This window comes from Balearica regulorum, chromosome 3, assembly GCF_011004875.1.
Source record: "Balearica regulorum gibbericeps isolate bBalReg1 chromosome 3, bBalReg1.pri, whole genome shotgun sequence".
In the NCBI taxonomy this organism is placed as follows: domain Eukaryota; kingdom Metazoa; phylum Chordata; class Aves; order Gruiformes; family Gruidae; genus Balearica; species Balearica regulorum.
Genome location: NC_046186.1, coordinates 211561 through 229085, shown reverse-complemented (window position 1 = coordinate 229085; position 17525 = coordinate 211561). Strand labels below are relative to the sequence as shown.

Sequence of the window (17525 nt, the reverse complement as noted above, 5' to 3'; positions counted from 1 at the left end):
AGTGCGTGTGGGCACAGCACAACCGCTGCTGGGGCAGGTACCTGAGCCTGGCACCAGAGCCACCGGTCAGGGCTTCACCCTGCCCAGGCAGGACACGGCTGCTGGAGACCCCGGCGCACCCGTGGGCCCTGCATAAGGCAGCCCTGAGCCCCTGTGGAGTCTGCTGCACGTCCCTCCCCCAGGGAGGGCAGGGGCCATGGCTGGGGTGCTGCAGGGCTGAGGTGCCCTGGGCCCAGCACAGGGCCAGGCCCCTGCAGCCAGGCTAAGTGCTGTCTCAGGGCAGGGCTGTGCCCACGGCTGGAGGGGCCAGCAGGGCTTTGGCATTGCGTGGGTTTACCCAGCTCTCAGCCGTGTGGCCATGGATCTTCTGGTGGCGCTTGTAGTTGTCCCAATGGCCAGTGGTGTAGGGGCAGTCCCGGCACTGGAAGGGCTTCTCACCCGTGTGCCGCAGCATGTGCCGCTTCAGGTTCATGCTCTGGTTGCAGCTGTAGCTGCAGAGGCTGCACTGGAAGGGCTTGTCACCCGAATGGATGCGCCCGTGACGCTTGAGGTTGGCCAGGTTGCCACAGGCATAGTCGCAGAGCTGGCACTTGTAAGGCTTCTCGCCTGTGTGCACTCGCTGGTGCCGCTTCAGGTTGTCAAGGTGGGCAGAGGCGTAGGGGCAGAGCGGGCAGGCGAATGGCTTCTCCCCACTGTGTGTCTTCATGTGCCGCGCCAAGTGGTTGGGGTAGTGAGTGACGAAGGGGCACAGGCTGCAGGCAAAGCCTTTGTCCCCAGTGCCCTTGCGGGGGCTGGCGCCTGGCTCGGTGCCCAGCACTGCCAGGCTGCAGCGCCCACAGACCTGCTCAGCCAGACCCTCATCCTGCGCAAACCCGTCGTCCAGCACCAGCCCGCACATGCGGCACGTGAAAGGGAAGAGCAGCTCGGGCAGCGCGGCTGCCTCCTCGCCCCGCAGCCGAGTGCAGCCAGGCAGGAAGGGGCCGCTACCGCTGCCCACGTGCAGGCCCAGCTCCGGCAGCAGCGGCTCTGTGGAAAAAACACAAACGGCTGTGAGCAGGGCAGCGCAGTGCTGGCAGGACTCAGCTCTGCAAGGAGCCGCAGGCTCAGGGGCAACGGTGTCCCGGCTGAGACTGGCGGCACGTGGTGCCAGGCTTGGCACAACTCAATGGCAGGATGCACGCCTTGCCCCTTCCCCAGCCCCAGGCTCTCACCTGCACCCACTCCCCCCTCCTCTTTACCTGGGTCCTTATCCCGCCGGTGCGGCCCCTCGCCTTCAGGCAGACGGTGGCTGAGCATATGCCGCTTCAGGTTGCGGCTCTGGTTGCAGCGATAGTCGCAGGCAGCGCACTGGAAGGGCTTGTCCTGGCTGTGGACCCGTTCATGGCGTTTGAGGTTGCCCAGGCTGCTGCAGGCAAAGCTGCAGCATGTGCAGCGGTACGGCTTCTCCCCTGTGTGCGTGCGCAGGTGTCGGGTCAGGTTCACCAGCTGGGCAGAGGCGTAGGCACACTGCGGGCACGCAAAAGGCTTCTCCCCATTGTGTGTCTTCATGTGGCGCTTGAGGTGGCTGGAGTAGTGGGAGGCGAAGGGGCAGAGCTGGCAGGAGTACACGATGCGCTGGCTGCGGCCCCCCTCGGTGCCAGCACACTGCAGGCAGCTCTGCCCCAGGCTGGCAGCCAGCTGCAGCCCACACTGGCGGCAGGGCAGTGCTGCGGGGCCGGGCTCCCCGCCCTCCTCAGGGTCGCTCTCCACGCTCAGCTGCTGGTACCCAGAGGAGCAGTCGTCGTCACTCAGCGCATATGCCGGGATGGCGATCTTCCCCACCAGGGTGTCTGCTGAGAAGACCGTGGGGATGGGACACCGTCAGCCTGGCTGGCCCAGGCACAGCCCTTCTGCTCGTGCTACCCGTCCCAGCAGGGCCCATCCCAAGGAGGGGACCGTGGCCAGGAGGGGCCAGGCAGCTGCGCCTGCCCTTGCAGCACCCAGGAGACTGCAGGAGCCCACCACACTGCACACAGCAGGGTGAGGAGTCTCACAGCCATGACCTGTCCTGATGCCCTGCTGCAGGGCCTGTTCTAGGTGCCTCAGGAAACCCTGCCACCTCTGCCCTGCAGCTGGCCAAGCCAAGTGTCAGCCGCAGCCAGACCCTGGCACCAGGAAGGGTGGGTGGTCAGGCAGCTGGCATCCACTGGCACTGCTGGGCCTGGCTGGTAAGAGGCAGCAGTGGCAGGGAGGTGTTAAGCGCAGCCTGACCCAGGCAGGAGGGCTGGGTGCCCGTAAAACTTGCCCTGGGCCCCTCTTGGCTATACTGCTGCCCAGCCCCAGGGGCAGCAGCTGGTCCTGCTCCCACGGCCAACATTGTGGGGGCCCAATACCAGCCCCCTCCATCACGCAGGAAAACAGACCTTCCCTGGCCCAATGCAGCACCGCTGTCCCATGGCAGTGGGGGGAAGTATGTGCCAGGCTCTCAGAGGGCACTTCTGCTTCCTGGCTGGGCGCAGACCCATCCTCCTGCAGCCCCTGGGGTAGTGCCCATGCCCCAGGAAGGCATGACAGGAGCAGAGCACACCACCCTGCAGCTGCCTCAGGGCCCCAGATGTGCCCTCAGGCTGGTGCTCAGGGCCAGAAGGTGCAGCAAAAGCCCTGACACTACCAGCCTCAAGCCTTCCCCATGCTGTGCCTGACCTGGAGCCCTGGGGCCTGCAAGACCCAACAGATGCCCACCACCCCACGAAGCAGCCTGACTGTCCCCTTTGCCACTGCCCACCTGGCTGGATCCAGCTCCCAGAGCCCCAGACAGGTGCAGGGTTGAGGCTGCTCACATGCAGGGACAGGGCAGTCCCTGCAGCCTGCAGTCCCTTTTCACAAGCACCACCTGAAGCGCAGATGCCAGGCCAGGGCATAGTGTGAGGGCCTGGCTACGACCAAGAGAACCCTTGACCCTGCCTCAAGCCCCTCACCAAGGGACTCCCCATCTCCTCAGCTTAGGCCTGCAGTCCAGCAGTGCCACAGCATCCCTGGAGCACTGTCCCCTGAGCACGGCTGTGTCAGTGCTCCCCAGGTGGGACTACGTTGCCCATGGGGCGAGGACCAGGACATGGACAGTGATGGCTCTCTTGACCTCAGGGGGCCCTGAGGTGCCTGGTCCTGCTCCCTGGCTGGGGCTGGTGGCTGAGAGCAGGAAGGAAGGTATTGCTGAGACCAGGTCACTCTCAGCCCTCGCAGCATCCAGCTCCCAGAGCTGCTGAGCAGGCTCCGTCTCGCCGCCAGGCTCTGCGCATGGGCTGTGGGGAAGTGCAGCCCTTGGAGCAGAACCCCATCTGCTTGGCAGCTGGGACCGTGCCTTGACACGAGAATAAGTGGTGTCGGTACAGCCCAGCGTGGCTGCTGAGCACGTGGACCAGAGCACAGCCCTCACGGACAGCAAGGGGACAGACAGGGCCACAGAGGTCAGGCAGTCTGTGGTACCCTCCTCTCACCATTGAGTATGTCCCCATACTCACTGCTCACCGTCAAGGGCAGCGAGCGATGCTCCCAACAGTCCTTGTGAAGCACCTTAATGGAGCTGGAGCAGCGTTTGCTCCTCTGACCGCCCCGCGCCGCAGGCTGACCCAGAGCCTGGTGTGCCGCTGGCTGGCCAGGTGCTGGTCGGCCGCACAAAGGGGCCGGGGGGCCCCTGGACAGGCAAGCAGCAGAAGCTGGTGGAGAGGCACCCCCAGACCAGCTCCCCACGCTCCACATAATGCTGAGGGGCAGTGGTGGGGCAGGACCCCGCAGGGACGAGGCCCCAGCTCCTGGGCGGGCAGCTAAGCCGTGCCTGAGCAGGGGAAGTGGGGGCTCCTGGGCAGAGCGGTGCAGGCGGCTCTGGGGATGAGCCTGGTGGCGGTGGGGCGGCATGCCAGCCCCGGTGTCCCTGCGGCCCCAGACCAACCGCGGGGGCACGACGTGCCTGAGGGGCCTTAACAGCAGTGAGGGCTCAGGGGAGGGCAGCACTACAGACCGCTGCCGGGGGGCGGGCAGAGACCACCAGCGCAGGATCCTGCCGGGGGCCGGGGCCTCACCCCGCGGGAGGTGATCCGGGAAGGGACCGCTCCCGGGGAGGGCGGCTGCCGGATGAGGCCAAGCGCGGGGCCAGGTTCCGGCAGGGCCGGGCCGCGTCCCCGGCCCGGCGGCGCTCCCGGAGCGGGGGCGCCCAGGACGGCCGTCCCCGCGGGGCGCCGGTGCCGGGCCCGGACGGCGGCACGCACCTGGCGGTCCCTTCTCGAAGGCCAGGCCGCGGCCCAGCAGCAGGTCGCCGGACAGCACCAGCGCCGCTCCCGCCGTCTCGTCGGGGCCGTCCTCGGCGTCCGCTGCAACACACCGAGCGCCGCGGGTCACCGCCGGGCTGCCGCCGCCGCCGCCGCCCCCCGGCCCCGCCGCGCACTCACCCTTCACCGGCTGCGGGTGGCTCTGCTTCCGCCGGGGCATCGTGCCCGGCCCCGGCCCCGGCCTGGCCCCGCCGCCCGCCCGCCCGCGGCCCGCCAGCCGCCCCCGCCAGCCCGGGGCGGCCGCCGCCGCCCCGCCTCGACCGGGCAATTCCGCTTCCGGCCGCCGCAGGGCGGGGGGGGGGAGCACCGGAAGCGGGAGCTGCGACCCGGAAGCGGACCGCGCACCCGGAAGCGTGCGCGGGGTTCGCCGCCGCCCGCTTCCTCCCCGGCACCGCGCCGGCGTCTCCGGCATGCGGCGGGGGGGCCCGGGCCGCGCCGCGGGAGAGGCAGGCGGGGGCGGGGCGGGAGGGCAGGGCCGGGGCAGGGCCAGGTCCCCTCGGGTGGGAGCGGGGTCCCGGGAGGGGCGGGCTTCTGCGGGACGGAGGTCTCGGGGCGGGGCGGGGGCAGCGGGGCCCGGCCCGGCCCCTTCCTGGGCAGAGAGGAGCGGGGGGGGGGGGGCGGAGGTCCCGGCGTGTCTCTAGCGGGTGGTGCCATCTGCGCTGCGGGCCCCCGGGAGCGGCCGCGGGGTCCTTGAGCGGGGACGGCGGGGCGGGGGGGGGCCCACCGGGATGGGGGGGCTGACGGTCTCTGTGCCCCACCAGGGGCGGCTGCGGCGACCTCCCCCGCTGTCCCGCCAGGCACGGCCCCGCGCCGGGTGGCCGGAGAGCCGCGGGAAGCCTCGCCAGGCCCCTGAGCCGAGGGGAGAGCTTGGTGAGTCGCCTGCCGCTACCGGCGCCGGTACCCGCAGCCCCGCTGGCGGTTCTGGCCGCTCGGCAGCGGAGGGGCAGCACTGGCCGTCGGCCTGTCCCGTCCGTGGCGGTGACAGGCCGGTGGGGAAGCGGCGGCTGCCCCTGTGCCCGGGGAGAGAGGTCTGGAGGGAGCGCTGGCGGGGGTCCCTGCAGGCAGCTGTGGGTGGGGGTCTGCGCAGTGTCAGAGCGGGACGCGCACGGGACCCTGCCCTGCGGAGCGCGGGGGACAGCGGCGCCTTGTGCAGAGGAAAGGGCTGAAGGAGCAAGGTGTCTGGGTGAGGCAGCTGCAGGAGGGAGGTGGATGAGCTGCTGGAGGCGCAGGGTTGAAACGTGTTTTCTGTGCGTGGCACAGGTGGGCTTGTAGAGCTCGGGAGGCTCGGGGGGTCCTGGCAGAGTGGGGCCGGGTGGTTCAGAGCCCACATTGCCCTGGGGCAAGAGGGGAGGATGGGCTGGCAGGCTGGAGAACGGACATGCAGGAGGACGCTTGGGTAGCAATGAGCGGCAGTGTTCCAGTCTTTCACCATCTTGGTCCTTCCGGTGCTGAGATCCTTTCAGCCTGGATGAGGGATCTGGGGCTTTTGGGAGTGCAGAGAGGGATTCGCAGTCCTGCCTGTGATCTGATCTCCAGAGGCAACTGAAAGCATCCTTTGGAGATGCCCACCGGGGTCCTGCTCCCTTGTACTGTCCTGGGGAGTGGGAGAAGTCCAGTCATGGATCAGGTTGCCCAGAGAGGTTGTGCAGTCTTCATCCTTGGAGGTTTTCAAGACCCAATTGGCATAAAGCCCTTAATCATAGTGCTGACCCTGATTTGGGCAGGAAGGTGGACTGGAGACCTCGTGAGGTCCCTTTCCACCTGAATTATTCTGTGATTGCAGTGACCCCCATGGGAACTGGCTGCAGAGGAAGGGGAGCCCAGGTCCCCACAGCCAGGCACGGGAGGAGAGGCAGCTGCAGAACAAGACCATGAGTGACCCCAGCGTTAGGGCACTGTGGCCGTGCTGTGGCTCCTCTGTGGCCATTACCTCTGCCAGTCCTATCCCCGTGGTCACAGCTCTCTCGAGGACCGCAGAGCTGAGCCCTATTGCCTGGGTCTCCCAAGGACTGCATGATGGGCCCCATGCGACGGAGCTCCTGATTTCACCTGGAATGTCCATGTGGTTCATAACCCCCCTTCCCAGAAAATGTCCCCCAGTTTGCGTGGCTCGGCTGCCAGACACTCAGACGTGCTCTGACCCTGCCAGGCAAGGAGCTAGCTGGGCCCTGGGGACACTGCATGGCTCCTCGTGCAGCCCAGTCACACCTCTGCTCCCAGGGGAGCTCACCTGTCTCCTTCTGTCACATTTCCCTCTGCTTTGGTTGGTTTCCTGCAGCTTCTGTCTCTGGTGTCTCAGCGTTGTGCAGATCCAGGACTTTGTGTCCTGCTTCTGGGGGAGAAGGGCCCCTGGTTACCCTGCTCGGGGACTTGTTTGGCCCTTCTCCAGAGATGGCCGGTGTGCAGCTATGTGTGCTGGGGGAAGCAGCCCTGCTCTGGCTCAGCCATATCTTGTACTCGTCCTCTCTGCTGAGGGCAGGTCCATGCCCTGGATGTGGTCCCCAACTCCAGGACTCATTCTGCCTTCTCTGTGGCTCCGTTAGTAGAGCTGTCTGACACGTCCAAGCGACCCTGGCTGCGTGGGCTGCTGCTGCGGAGCCTCTTCACGGGTAGTTTTTGTTTATTTGCAGGTTCCTGAGGGAGTCGAATGTGTTGGACTTTGTGGCAGTCCCAGGGGAGCCATGGCCGTGCCATGTCATCAGCAATGATTCCCCGCTGACAGGTACCTTGGGGCCGGAGGATGGGGCCACTTAGATCACTACCAGTGCTTCTTCGCTTGTGTTGTGCAGCCCCAGCCATTTAGTCAGGGTGTCACAGTCCTGGTGCACAGACATGGGGTGTCTTCACGGGCTGGCCCCCCTGGTCAGACAGCCGATCTCCATGGTGTCACTATAGCCGTTGTTCCTGCTCCGGTGCTGGCTCCTGCTGTTCTGCTGGGTGGAGTCCGCGGTGATGGAATGTGTCGCCCAGGACAGCCGTCCCACTGCCCTCTCCCGTGTTTGAGCACGTTCCTTTCTGCGCTCCTCCTGCAGTACCTCCCACTCTTAACAACCATTTAAATCCAATCTCAGTCCAGTTTCCGTGAGCTCTTCAGTTACCACCTCACTGGAAAGTGCTTTATCACCTGGAGTGACATGGTGCAGCACCCTTGCTTGTTCCCAGCAGAGCAGATGTAATCAGACTCCTTGGTCTTACCTGAGCCGTCACTGATATCTGCCACCTCCCATGCCAGTCCTTCTGCTGTTCTAGCTGTGCTCAAACAGAAAAAACAGCAGAGGCTGTTCAAGGTGGAGGTATGCTGTGGAGATATAAAGCATAGGGTACAATTTTTTGGGGTATAGATAAGGAAAGAGCAAGGAGAACAGTGGAGAGACTGACCCTGCTGTCGGGAGGGATTATGGTATGGCCCCAAACTCATGTGAGCTCTAAGGGAAACCTGGCAGACTTACCTCCTCTCTCCTGTAATCACCTGGCTTCTGGTCACTTAATTAACTGGCTTTTGGGTGCCTTGGCTTGATTGTCTCTTCTACAAACTCAGCAGCAGCTAGGGTGATGCCAGTTTTAGTGCAGCACTTGGGACGTGGGGAAGCACTGGTCAGAAGTGACCGCTCCCCACAAGGCTTCAGGTCCTGCTGCCCTGGGTTTGCAGGGCACGTGGAGGAGCTCTCATCTCCCAGGACAGTTCAGGATCCAACCTTTGTGGAGGATGCACTTTGTCTGTGGCAGTGAGATGTTCCCTGCTCTTCTGTGAGCTAATCCTGAGGTGGAGTAGTGAGTGGTGGCAGTTTTGATTTGCCCTGAGTTTTCCTCTGGGCTCCCTCCAGCTAGCCGTTGCTAGGAACTTTGCGATGCAGGCTAAGCTAAGGAGCTTGTGTCCGCAGTGGCAAGCACTGGCATCCAGCTGGACCAAGTCTGTGGCTCTTGGGCAGTAAAACTGCAGTGGAAAGTTGGAGCTTCAGCCATGTCTCCTTGGCAAGAAGAGCCACGGAGACTCAGGGTGGTGAGGGGTGTGATTATTGTACGGCCCTGTGTACAAACTGGTTGTCACAGCGTTCACCACTGCCTTCCTTGTGAAGACCACTGTCTTGCCCACCTTGGGGAATTTGGGAGGTCCTGTGTCTCTGGACTTTGATGCTGAACTGAAGGAGACAGGATGGGGCAGAACAGAACTGGCTCAGGGGCATGTGAGTGACTGGGGACGGGCTGTGGCTGCTTTGTTCAGTGTGGGGCTGGTCAGCCTCAGCACTGTCACCCAGGGCCTTCAGGCCAACGCGGGGACGGGGCTGGATGTAATGGCTGGAGGTGACCACGGTCGCATTGACCAGGCAAGATATGATTGTGGGAGCTCAAGGTTGGGTACTTTTGTTCTTGCCTGAGGCCCGGTGGGAGGGAGAACGTCAGCTGGAGACCTCAAGCAAGGACAAGGTCTGGCTGCATGTGCAGTTCAGGGGTGGCTGTGCTAGGGGGTGCAGGAGGTGAGCAATGTCCCGGGCTGTGCCTGCCCGGAGGGAGCTTGCTTGTGATGTCAGGGCAGGCTGCTGCCCGTGCTGTGCTGATGCAGTGCGTGGGAGCTGTTATGGGTGAAGGAGGAGGTGGATGCAGGAGCAGAGAGAAGCAAGCGCCCGGGGCTGGGCTGTGGGCTGTGACTCGCCGGAGGAGGGACGATCTGGAACAGCCCTGGCTGGGGCAGGGGACCAGTGTCTCCATGCTGAAGGGCTCATGCCAGGGCCAGGGCTCTGCTGGCAGGGCCAGCATCGCTGTCCTGGACCTGCAAGGATGGCTGGCTGGGGGCTGCAAGGAGCTCTGTGGGTTGTGGCTTGTCCTGGAGCTGCCGGGGTGTTTTCCATGGTGCGGCTGGTGGACGGCCCTAGGGTCTGGCAGGGTGGCAGGGCCTGGCAGCAGGGCGGTAGTGGGGTCTCATGGGTGCTGAGGGCCCGTTCCCACATCCAAGGCCCAGACCTTACTGTCACATGCGGTTCCTTTGCAGGCTGAGCCGTGCCGACTGCAGCTGGAGATGGTTCAGCTGTTACATTTGGGGAGGATGCTGGCTCTGAGGCCCAGGTAGGAGCCTGGTCATGGGGACTGCACTGGGGCTGGCACCTTCCTGCTGCCCTCCATAGCCTGACAGCAGCTGGCTGCCGCCCTGACGGGCCACCATGGAGCAGCCCATGCAGATGCCCGGGCCCCTCCGCCTCCTGGGCTTCTTTGGGCGGAAGCCACAGGCTGTCAGAGGGGAGACGTCACCAGAACTGGAGCCAGAGCTGGAGGAACCTGAGGAGATGTGCATTGCGCTACCCCTGGGCGAGGGCGAGGAGCTGGTGGAGTGTCCCCTGTGCCTGCTGCCCCAGCCTCCTGAGGCCTTTCCCACCCTTGCCTCCTGCGACCACCGTTCATGCCAGGCCTGCCTGGAGCAGTACCTGCGCATCGCCATCAGTGAGAGCCGCGTGCAGGTGGCCTGCCCGCACTGCCCTGCCGCACTCCAGCCTGCCGATGTCCACCGTCTCCTGGCCGAGCCTGCCCTCCGTGACAAGTATGAGGAGTTCCTCCTGCGACGGCTGCTGGTGGCCGACCCTGGCACCCGCTGGTGCCCCGCGCCTGACTGCAGGTGACCGGCTGGCCCCTTGTGCGGAGCCGGGAGCAGGGAGGGCAGCGTGGGTCCCTCCTTCCTGCACTGGCAATGGGCTTCCCCAGCTGGGAACTGATGTGCATTAGACTGCGCCTGTGTCCCATGAGCCTTTTCCAGACTCGATCCCCTCGTAACTTGGTCCCATCTGGGGTTGGACCTGCTCAGAGACATGTCCTGATCCCTGTCCCAGCTGCAGAGCCTGAGCAGCAGTGTGTCTCTGCCAGGGTTGGTGCTCTTGGCCATGCTGGGCCAGTCCATGAGGCCCCAGGGGAACTGTGTGGGTGCTGGATAGGGAGGGCTGCGCTGCAGTTGTTGAGCTGCTGAGCATGGCACCTGACTCCTGAGCAGGGGTTGCAGCTGTGCCAGGGAGGGGAATGGCTGTGCTGGGGACGCAGGGAGGGCCGTGGGCACTGCTGGCCCCACCAATGCTGACTGCCTTCTCCCCACAGCTACGCTGTCATCGCCTACGGCTGTGCTGAGTGTCCCCGCCTCACCTGCGGGCGTGAGGGCTGTGGCACTGAGTTCTGCTACCACTGTCGGCAGCCCTGGCACCCTGATGGCCCCTGTGTGCCAGTGCTGCCAGCCCCCAGCCTGGCCAACCCTGCAGCACAGCTAGTCCACCCAGAGGACTCGACCCATGGTGAGACCCTGTCCCAGGGTGGGAGCAAGCAGGGCAGGGATTTGGCATGGCTGAGTGGCACATTCGGATGCCATTGTACCTTCCTCCCTGCGGAGCCGGGATCCACTGGTCCCCGCTGGCTGCCTGTGCACGGAGCCATGTAGGCTCTGTGTCAGCTGAGCTGGGGGTGTGGAGTGGGACCTTGCTGTGCCTGGCTCACCCTGACACCCATGGGATGGGCTGCAATCCTGGGACAGGGTGTGGGGGTGGACCTGCACTGTCCTGTCCTTCTCCCTGCCCATTCTATCTCGTCTCCTTCTCCCCCACTAGCCGAGGCTGAGGACATCAAGGTCTGTCCCCGCTGCAGTGCCTTCATCATGAAGATCAATGACGGGAGCTGCAACCGCATGAACTGCACTGTTTGTGGCTGCCTCTTCTGCTGGCTCTGCCTGCAGGAGATCTCTGACGTGCACTTCCTGAGGTCAGTGCAGGACTGTGGGGCCACTGGGAGCCATGGGGTGCGCTGGGGGACCGGGGCAGAGGGGCTGCCAGGAGCTGAGGGGTGGTTGGAGGAGCTTCCTGTGGGCTGAGCTGGGAGTGCTGTGATGCTGGGCCGGGGCTGGGGCCCCTGCCAGGAACTGTGGGGCGAGGATGGGGGGCAGTGAGGCCCTACTGAGAGCCATGGCCATGTGCAGCCAGGTTTGGGGCTGGCTGGGCTGTGGGGCTGATCGGGGGTGGGGGGAGCAGAGTGGTCTGTGCTGCTGAGTCTGGCAGGGCTGGGGGCCTGGGGTGGCTGTCAGCACCCCACAGGCAGGGGTCCTGTGTGGCAGCTGGAGCTCAGGATTGGGATCGGGGAATCTGGCTTTGTTTCCTTCGTGGGCCCACGGGTCTCTCCCCAACGCGAGGGTGGCTGTGCTGGTGTCTGCCTGCCCCTGCGCAGGGACCATTGGCCCAGCCCCACTCTGTCCCTGCAGCCCCTCTGGCTGCACCTTCTGGGGGAAGAGGCCTTGGTCACGGACCCGGAAGATCCTGTGGCAGCTGGGCATGGTGCTGGGGGCGCCTATGGTGATCTCCCTCGTCGCGGGCATCGCTGTCCCTGTCATTACCATTGGGATCCCCATCTACATGGGCAGGAAGGTACTGGCAAGGGGCCCTGGAGTCCCCATGGTCCTGCTCCCCACTGAGCCTGGGCAGCCCATGGCCTCAGGCCTGGACAGACACCCAGTGCTCACCGCTGCCCACAGCATGTCCCTGTGCCACCCCTGGCCCCCCACAGCCCCTCCTTGCAGGGACCCTCTCTGCTGCCCACCCCAACACTCTGCCAGCGAGGGTACTCTCCGCCTGGAGAGGTGGGGCTTGGGGTGGGCAAAAGGAGGAAGGGGTCTGGGGGTCCAGGCATGTTTTCCAGGGACACCTGAGCTGCGGTGGCAGCACTGTTATGGCTGCCTGTCCCTGAGGAGATGGAAGGGGTGTCTGGGCAGCCGTGGCTGCGGCTAGAGCTCTGCCAGGGCTGGGAAGAGGCCCCATCCCTGGGGGCTGTGCGCTGAGATCCCTGCAGAGCCCTTCACCTGTCTTGCTTCTCCTCGAGGTGCTGGGCCAGAGCCGGAGGAGCAGCCTGTCGGGGTGCCAGCAGTGCCTCTCTGTCACCAGCAGCGTCCTCCTCTCTCTTTTTGTGTCCCCCATCATAACAGCTGTCACGGTGGGTAAGTGCAGCGTGCCACGGCTGGGGGCACTGCCCACATGCCGGAGAGAGTGAGGCTGGGGACCACTGCAGTGGAGTGTCTCAAGGGATATGTCTGAGACCAGGGCGGGCAGGACAGCCAGGGCCGCTGGCAGGGGCTGGGCAATAGCTGCCTGTCTGCCCGCAGGAGTCGGTGTGCCCCTGATGCTCACCTACGTCTACGGGGTGGTGGTGCTGTCGCTATGTCGGAGCCGCTGGGGGTGCGGGGGTGGCCGCAGCCAGCCTGGGGATCTCGGCGTGGTGGAGCTGGAGAACCTGACCAAGCGTGAGTCCTGCACTGCTGTCTGTCCTCTGGCCTGTGCCCTCCATTTGGCCACGTGGGCCCTGATCCTGCCTCATGTCTCTGTGGCTGTGACATCTCCAGAGCCAGGGACTCCCCGTGGACCTCTGTCGGTTCTAGCCCGGGCGGTACCACACACACCTCTGTCCTTGTGGGGAGGCAGGTGCTGCCCAAAGCAGTCTGGGACCAGCTTGTTTGCACCCCCTGCCAAGAGTCTGGGGGGCTGTTCTGCTCCCTGCTCTGATGGGGAGCAGTCCTTGTGAACAGGGTGTTCAGTGCCATTTCTCCTTCCACCAGTGAATGAGCTGTGGTCAGTGCTGCCGAGCCCCAGGGGGGGTGAGGACGGAGTCCCAGACACAACCACCTCCTTCCCCAGCAGCAGCCGTAGCCCGCGCCATGGAGCAGTATGGAAGGAGCAGGACAGCCAGTCAGCCAGCACGGTGGCCCTGGCGGGGAGCATGCTGAGCGAGGGCCAGGACACATCCTACAGGTGGGCCAGGGCTGCTGTGCTGGGGAGGCAGGGGTACTGGCACGGCCCCTTCCTAACAGCCTTCTCCATGCCCACTGCACCAGGCAGGGACATGGCAGCATCCTCCTTTGGGCTACTGCCCTCAGGCCCTGTGTTTGTCTGCAGGGAAGGCATCAACATCGAGGTGGAGGTGTCGATCGAAGCAGTGCCGCATCCTGCCCGGGAGCAGAGCCTGTGCAGCGCGCTGTCAGGGCAGAGTCTCTCTGGAGACTCCCTGGGAGGCACCAGTGACAGGTGCAGCATCGTGGGTGTCCCTGCAGAGTGAGGGGGACTCTGCAGCACTGAGCGGGGAGACCCTTGATCCACAGAGCCCCCCACCTGCCACTGCCACTAAGATCCACATACCCTTTTGTGGCGGAGCTGTTCCCCCTCTGCAGGGCACTGCCAGCCCTGTGAACTGGGTCCTGGCCATCCCCAGGCTGCGCAGGTACTGACTGCGGTCAGTGCTGCCTGCGCCCAGCCCCATCCACCCCTTCCCTGAAGGCAGTCTTGAGCATTGGCACCGCTGGGAAATAAAACTACTCTCAGAGGGTCTGTCTGTCTCCTGCAGCACAGCTGCCCCCTGACAGCACAGCCCCCATCACTGCAGGCTCTCATCAGTGGTGTATCCCCCCCCCCCCCCGCCAGGTACTGCAGGAGGCCAAGCAGGTGGGGTAGGGTGGGCTCAGCCCCACACAGGTGCAGGCAGTGGAGCAGGCAGAGGGGACAAGTAGGGCCAAGGAATGGGGAAAGCGGGGGGGGGGGGGAATATTCCCTTGTGCAAACACCCCAGGAAACAGTGCTGCGGGTGCAGGACCAGCACAGCACACAGCTGGGAGGGTGGGATGTTGCTGCAGAGCCTCAGCCAGCACCAGCAAACCGAGCGCCTCAGGTAGGGGCTGAGCCCTGCCCCAGCTGGGCCAGCCCCTGGTGCACAGTGTGTGGCACCCATGGATCCTGCATGCCCACAACGACTTTCCTGGGGGCAGCACATGGCTTCCGGCAGACAGCCCTCGTGTGTGGTGCAGGGCAGCTGCAGCTAGGGTCCAGAGCAGCCCCCGAGGGTTGGAGGCCATGCACTGTGCTGGGGCAGAGCTGGGGAGCACACTGGTCTCACTATGGTGATCTGTGTCTGTATATCGGTGTCCCTGCCTGCTCCTGGCTGCTCCGGCAGTGTGTGAAGGGGTCCCAGGGCTGTGCCCTGGGCCAGCTGTGGGGTGCTGCAGGACAGGGAACGTACCCAGGTCCTTGTTGTGATGGGCACCCACTCCAAAGCAGGAGAGAAAACTCTGCTGAAAGTCCTGTGGCTTCTCGCAGCTGGAGGAGGCTGCCTGCAGCACCCAGGCTCCCACAGCTGCTCTCCTCCCTGGTGGCACTGGGATTACAGGGCCCTGTGCAGCCCCGCACTCCTCTGTGGGGTAGCCCCTGGGAGGGGGGGGGGCGGGGCCTGATTTGGCCCCTGGCACCATCATAGCTGTGGTGCTCCACATCCTGCATAGTCTTCACACCCCATGGGATGCTGGCACAAGCTGCAGGGCACCCCTTTCTACCTGTGGATGAGGACAAGGCAGTGGTGGCCAACCTGGTGCCTCCATGCACAGGGGTAGTTGTAGCCTCCCACCCTACCTGCAGGCAGCCAGGCTGCCCCTAAAGAATGCCCTGGACTGGCTGCAGGGTTGGGGTGGGGGCAGCTGCTGCTGTCCCCCAAGCTTCTGGGGCCAAGCAGCTCAAGGGCGTGGGTCCTGATCTCCACCACAGATGACTCCTGCAGCCAGGCCAGTGTGGAGGCACCATGTGGCAATACCACGGGCCATAGGTGGGCACCCTGGGCCAGATGGGGTGTGCGGTTTCAGGCAAGTGGGATCCTGCCTACTGGTCTGACTCCCCTGCAGCATCCTTGGGAGAGAAAGCTGCTTCTGAACATTTAGCGCTTAAAGTTTAGCAGAGTCTAGTAGCATCTTACAGCACAGTTCCCAGGACTGGCACTGATTGGCGTCTACACCATCACCCTTCTCCCTGCCTGTGGTCTTGCCTTGGAGATGCACAGGCACACTCACACTCAGAGCCAACCAGGGCTCCCGTGGTCCCACAGGCACCCTCCCACCTCCACCCCACCCCTGCTCCCACACCCAGAGCTGCCCTTAGAGACCCACTCACTCCCTTGCTCCCAGGCCCCAATCACATACTGCCCAGTTGGTACAGCTGCTCTTTGCTAGTGCTCACACACACATGTGCGTGCATTGCTGGCACCACAGCTGCTCCTCCTGTCCCCCCCATACTCATGTGGAGGAAAGTAAGTAGTCAAAGGTGGAATAAGGTGACAGGACAGACTGTGGTGATCAGGCAGAGCACGGCCAAACTTGTGTACTGCCTAGTCCCTGCTTACATGAAAATAGACCCTTTCATTCCCTTATGCCTCTATTTCCCACACTTGTCCCCCAACTCTCCTAAAGCCCTCCCTTTTCCTACCTTTGGTTCCTCCCCTAAACATCCCATAATAAATCCTGTGATATCCCCAAGTGCTCTTTCCCTGCATCCCATAATGTGTCCTGCACCCCTAGGCAGCCACCCTTCTGTGCTCACAAGGTGATCCAGAGAGCTCCTGATGAGGCATGGTGATGGGCGTCACGCCTGGATTGTGGGGCTGATGGCTCCTGGCACAGGCCCGGCATGGGCTGGCGGGGGGGGGGGGGGGGTTGGCTGTGATTTGAGTCCCACCCGATGCCTGCTCTTCTACTTCTGTGGCCACCTGCATTTTTGGACCTTGGCCTTTGAGGGGATGGCATTTTTCTTCTGATGGGCCTGGGAGTAGCTAGGTCAGGTTATTATCAAATTACTCCTCCTGCTGTTGTTTCTTTGTGCCTCCTGTGTATCTGCAGCGGAGCTGACCACATCCCCCTAGAGCCTGAGCTTCCCAGTGCCTTCAGTAACGTACTCTCAGACCTCTGGTCTCTCCAGGATCTGTCCCAGATCACATCAAAACCTGGTTCCCAAACCTCTTTGCTTGCTCACCAGCAAGTCCAGCTCAATATTTGCTGGCGAGTACCCACTGAGGTAAGCATTCATCCCCAGCATGCTGGTCTCCCCCTTTGCTGGCACTCAGACCCACACCCCCCTCTGCACAGTAGAAAGAGCCCATGCACCCAGGAAAACAGCTAGAAAAGAAGATCACTTCGTGGTGATCCATAATTATTTCTTTTTTACACACAACTGTCCCCTTCTATGCCCGTTTCCCATGATTGTTCCTCCCCCCTCAGGGCTTCCCTTGCCCCAAACAGCCCGTAGCAGTCCCACTCACCCCACATGCCCCCTGCCCCAGCATCCCACAGTCACAAGCCCCATGGGCAGCAGCTCTTGTGGCTGCCAGGGGTGTCTCCCACTGACCCTCCCAGACCTCAGGCAGCCCTGGGTCTTGCTTTTGTCCTGGAGGGCCCGGTGGCAGCCAGGCCAGTGCCCCCACTGGCTTCAAAGAGGCGACCAGAACCTGGCCCCGGCACAGCTCTTTTGCATTCATGGAGATCAGCTGTCATCACATAACCTACTGGGTCATCTTAGCAAAATCCCTGATTCTCTTATTTGAACAGCTTCACCAGGTTAATGAAAATAACTGTAGATATAAGGGCCTTTGATATGGCACATGACATACCACAAAGCATTTTGATTAAAAATTGGCATGATAAAACATCAACAGAGCACCCAATAAATGACCTAAGCCCAGTTACACCCAGTAATACAAATTACTAACATGAGATCATCACTAACCAGTCATTTTAGGGGACTCCACAGAGTCCAGTGCTAAGTCCTATTACAAAAACTTTAATGAACAGGAAGAAAGTTTAAAGCCAAATCCTCTCGAGACTGATGCCTTGCAGCACGAGACAGCAGGCACATGACAATTCAGTGTTTTTAACTCCACTGAGCAAAACTGCCTCTCAGCTCAGCCTCCCAGGGCACTGCAGCTCTGGACACTCTATCCAGGACTGGATTTACCCTTCTGCACAAGGCTCTGCAGCATCGCTACTGTCCCTGTACTAAAAAGGATGTATGGAAACTAGAGGAACCTCAGAAACAAATGCTTTTAGGACTGGAGAAAAGAATTCTGCTCATTCCTGTGATAATTCAGTCCGTTTATTCAAAATTTGGGGGCAATTTGGCCAGCACATTTGTAGCAGGGAGGAAGCTCCAGGTACCAAGATGCCCCTTAGCCAGAGTGAGACAAACCTGAAGAAACCCACTTTTGCAAAGGAAAAAAATTCTTGGGTGCTTTACTCAGGCAGCACCATTCTAGAGCAACACATGAGCTCATCCAGTTTCTGAGCACAGAATCAGCCTAAGCAGCAAATCCGACTGCAGTGCCTGCCTGTTTGTGTCTCTGAATTCCCACCTGTGCAGGGCTGCAGGAACTCAGCTTTGATGATCAAAACAGTTCAGGTCTGGGCACATCAGC

The 17525-nt window shown here is 62.9% G+C and overlaps 2 protein-coding genes across 9 annotated transcripts; one reads left to right on the top strand and one right to left on the bottom strand.

Moving 5' to 3' along the window:
• Positions 1–129: 129 nt before the first annotated feature.
• Positions 130–4716, bottom strand: ZNF513 (zinc finger protein 513). 5 transcript variants are annotated; one of them, XM_075750139.1, is made up of 4 exons: positions 4425–4716; positions 4245–4346; positions 1239–1832; positions 130–1026 (listed from the first exon to the last, which is right to left on the bottom strand). In XM_075750139.1, exons 1-4 carry the CDS (start codon positions 4714–4716, stop codon positions 275–277), a joined length of 1740 nt encoding a protein of 579 aa, XP_075606254.1. In that variant the 3' UTR covers positions 130–274. The 5 variants fall into 5 exon arrangements, with proteins under 5 accessions (XP_075606254.1, XP_075606256.1, XP_075606253.1 ...); XM_075750141.1 differs by having other exon boundaries at positions 1239–1829; XM_075750138.1 differs by having other exon boundaries at positions 4245–4716.
• LOC104643834 (E3 ubiquitin-protein ligase RNF19B) lies at positions 4647–13630 on the top strand. Of its 4 annotated transcripts, XM_075750148.1 has the most exons (11): positions 4648–4750; positions 5066–5174; positions 6935–7026; positions 9292–9909; positions 10380–10570; positions 10880–11030; positions 11524–11686; positions 12138–12252; positions 12418–12555; positions 12868–13060; positions 13205–13630. In XM_075750148.1, the coding sequence occupies exons 4-11, from the start codon at positions 9461–9463 to the stop codon at positions 13362–13364; spliced, it is 1560 nt and encodes a 519-aa protein (XP_075606263.1). In that variant the 5' UTR covers positions 4648–4750; positions 5066–5174; positions 6935–7026; positions 9292–9460; the 3' UTR covers positions 13365–13630. The 4 variants fall into 4 exon arrangements, with proteins under 4 accessions (XP_075606264.1, XP_075606263.1, XP_075606265.1 ...); XM_075750149.1 differs by lacking the exon at positions 5066–5174 and having other exon boundaries at positions 4647–4750; XM_075750150.1 differs by lacking the exons at positions 4648–4750; positions 5066–5174; positions 6935–7026 and having other exon boundaries at positions 9318–9909; positions 13186–13480.
• The last annotated feature ends 3895 nt before the right edge of the window (positions 13631–17525 follow it).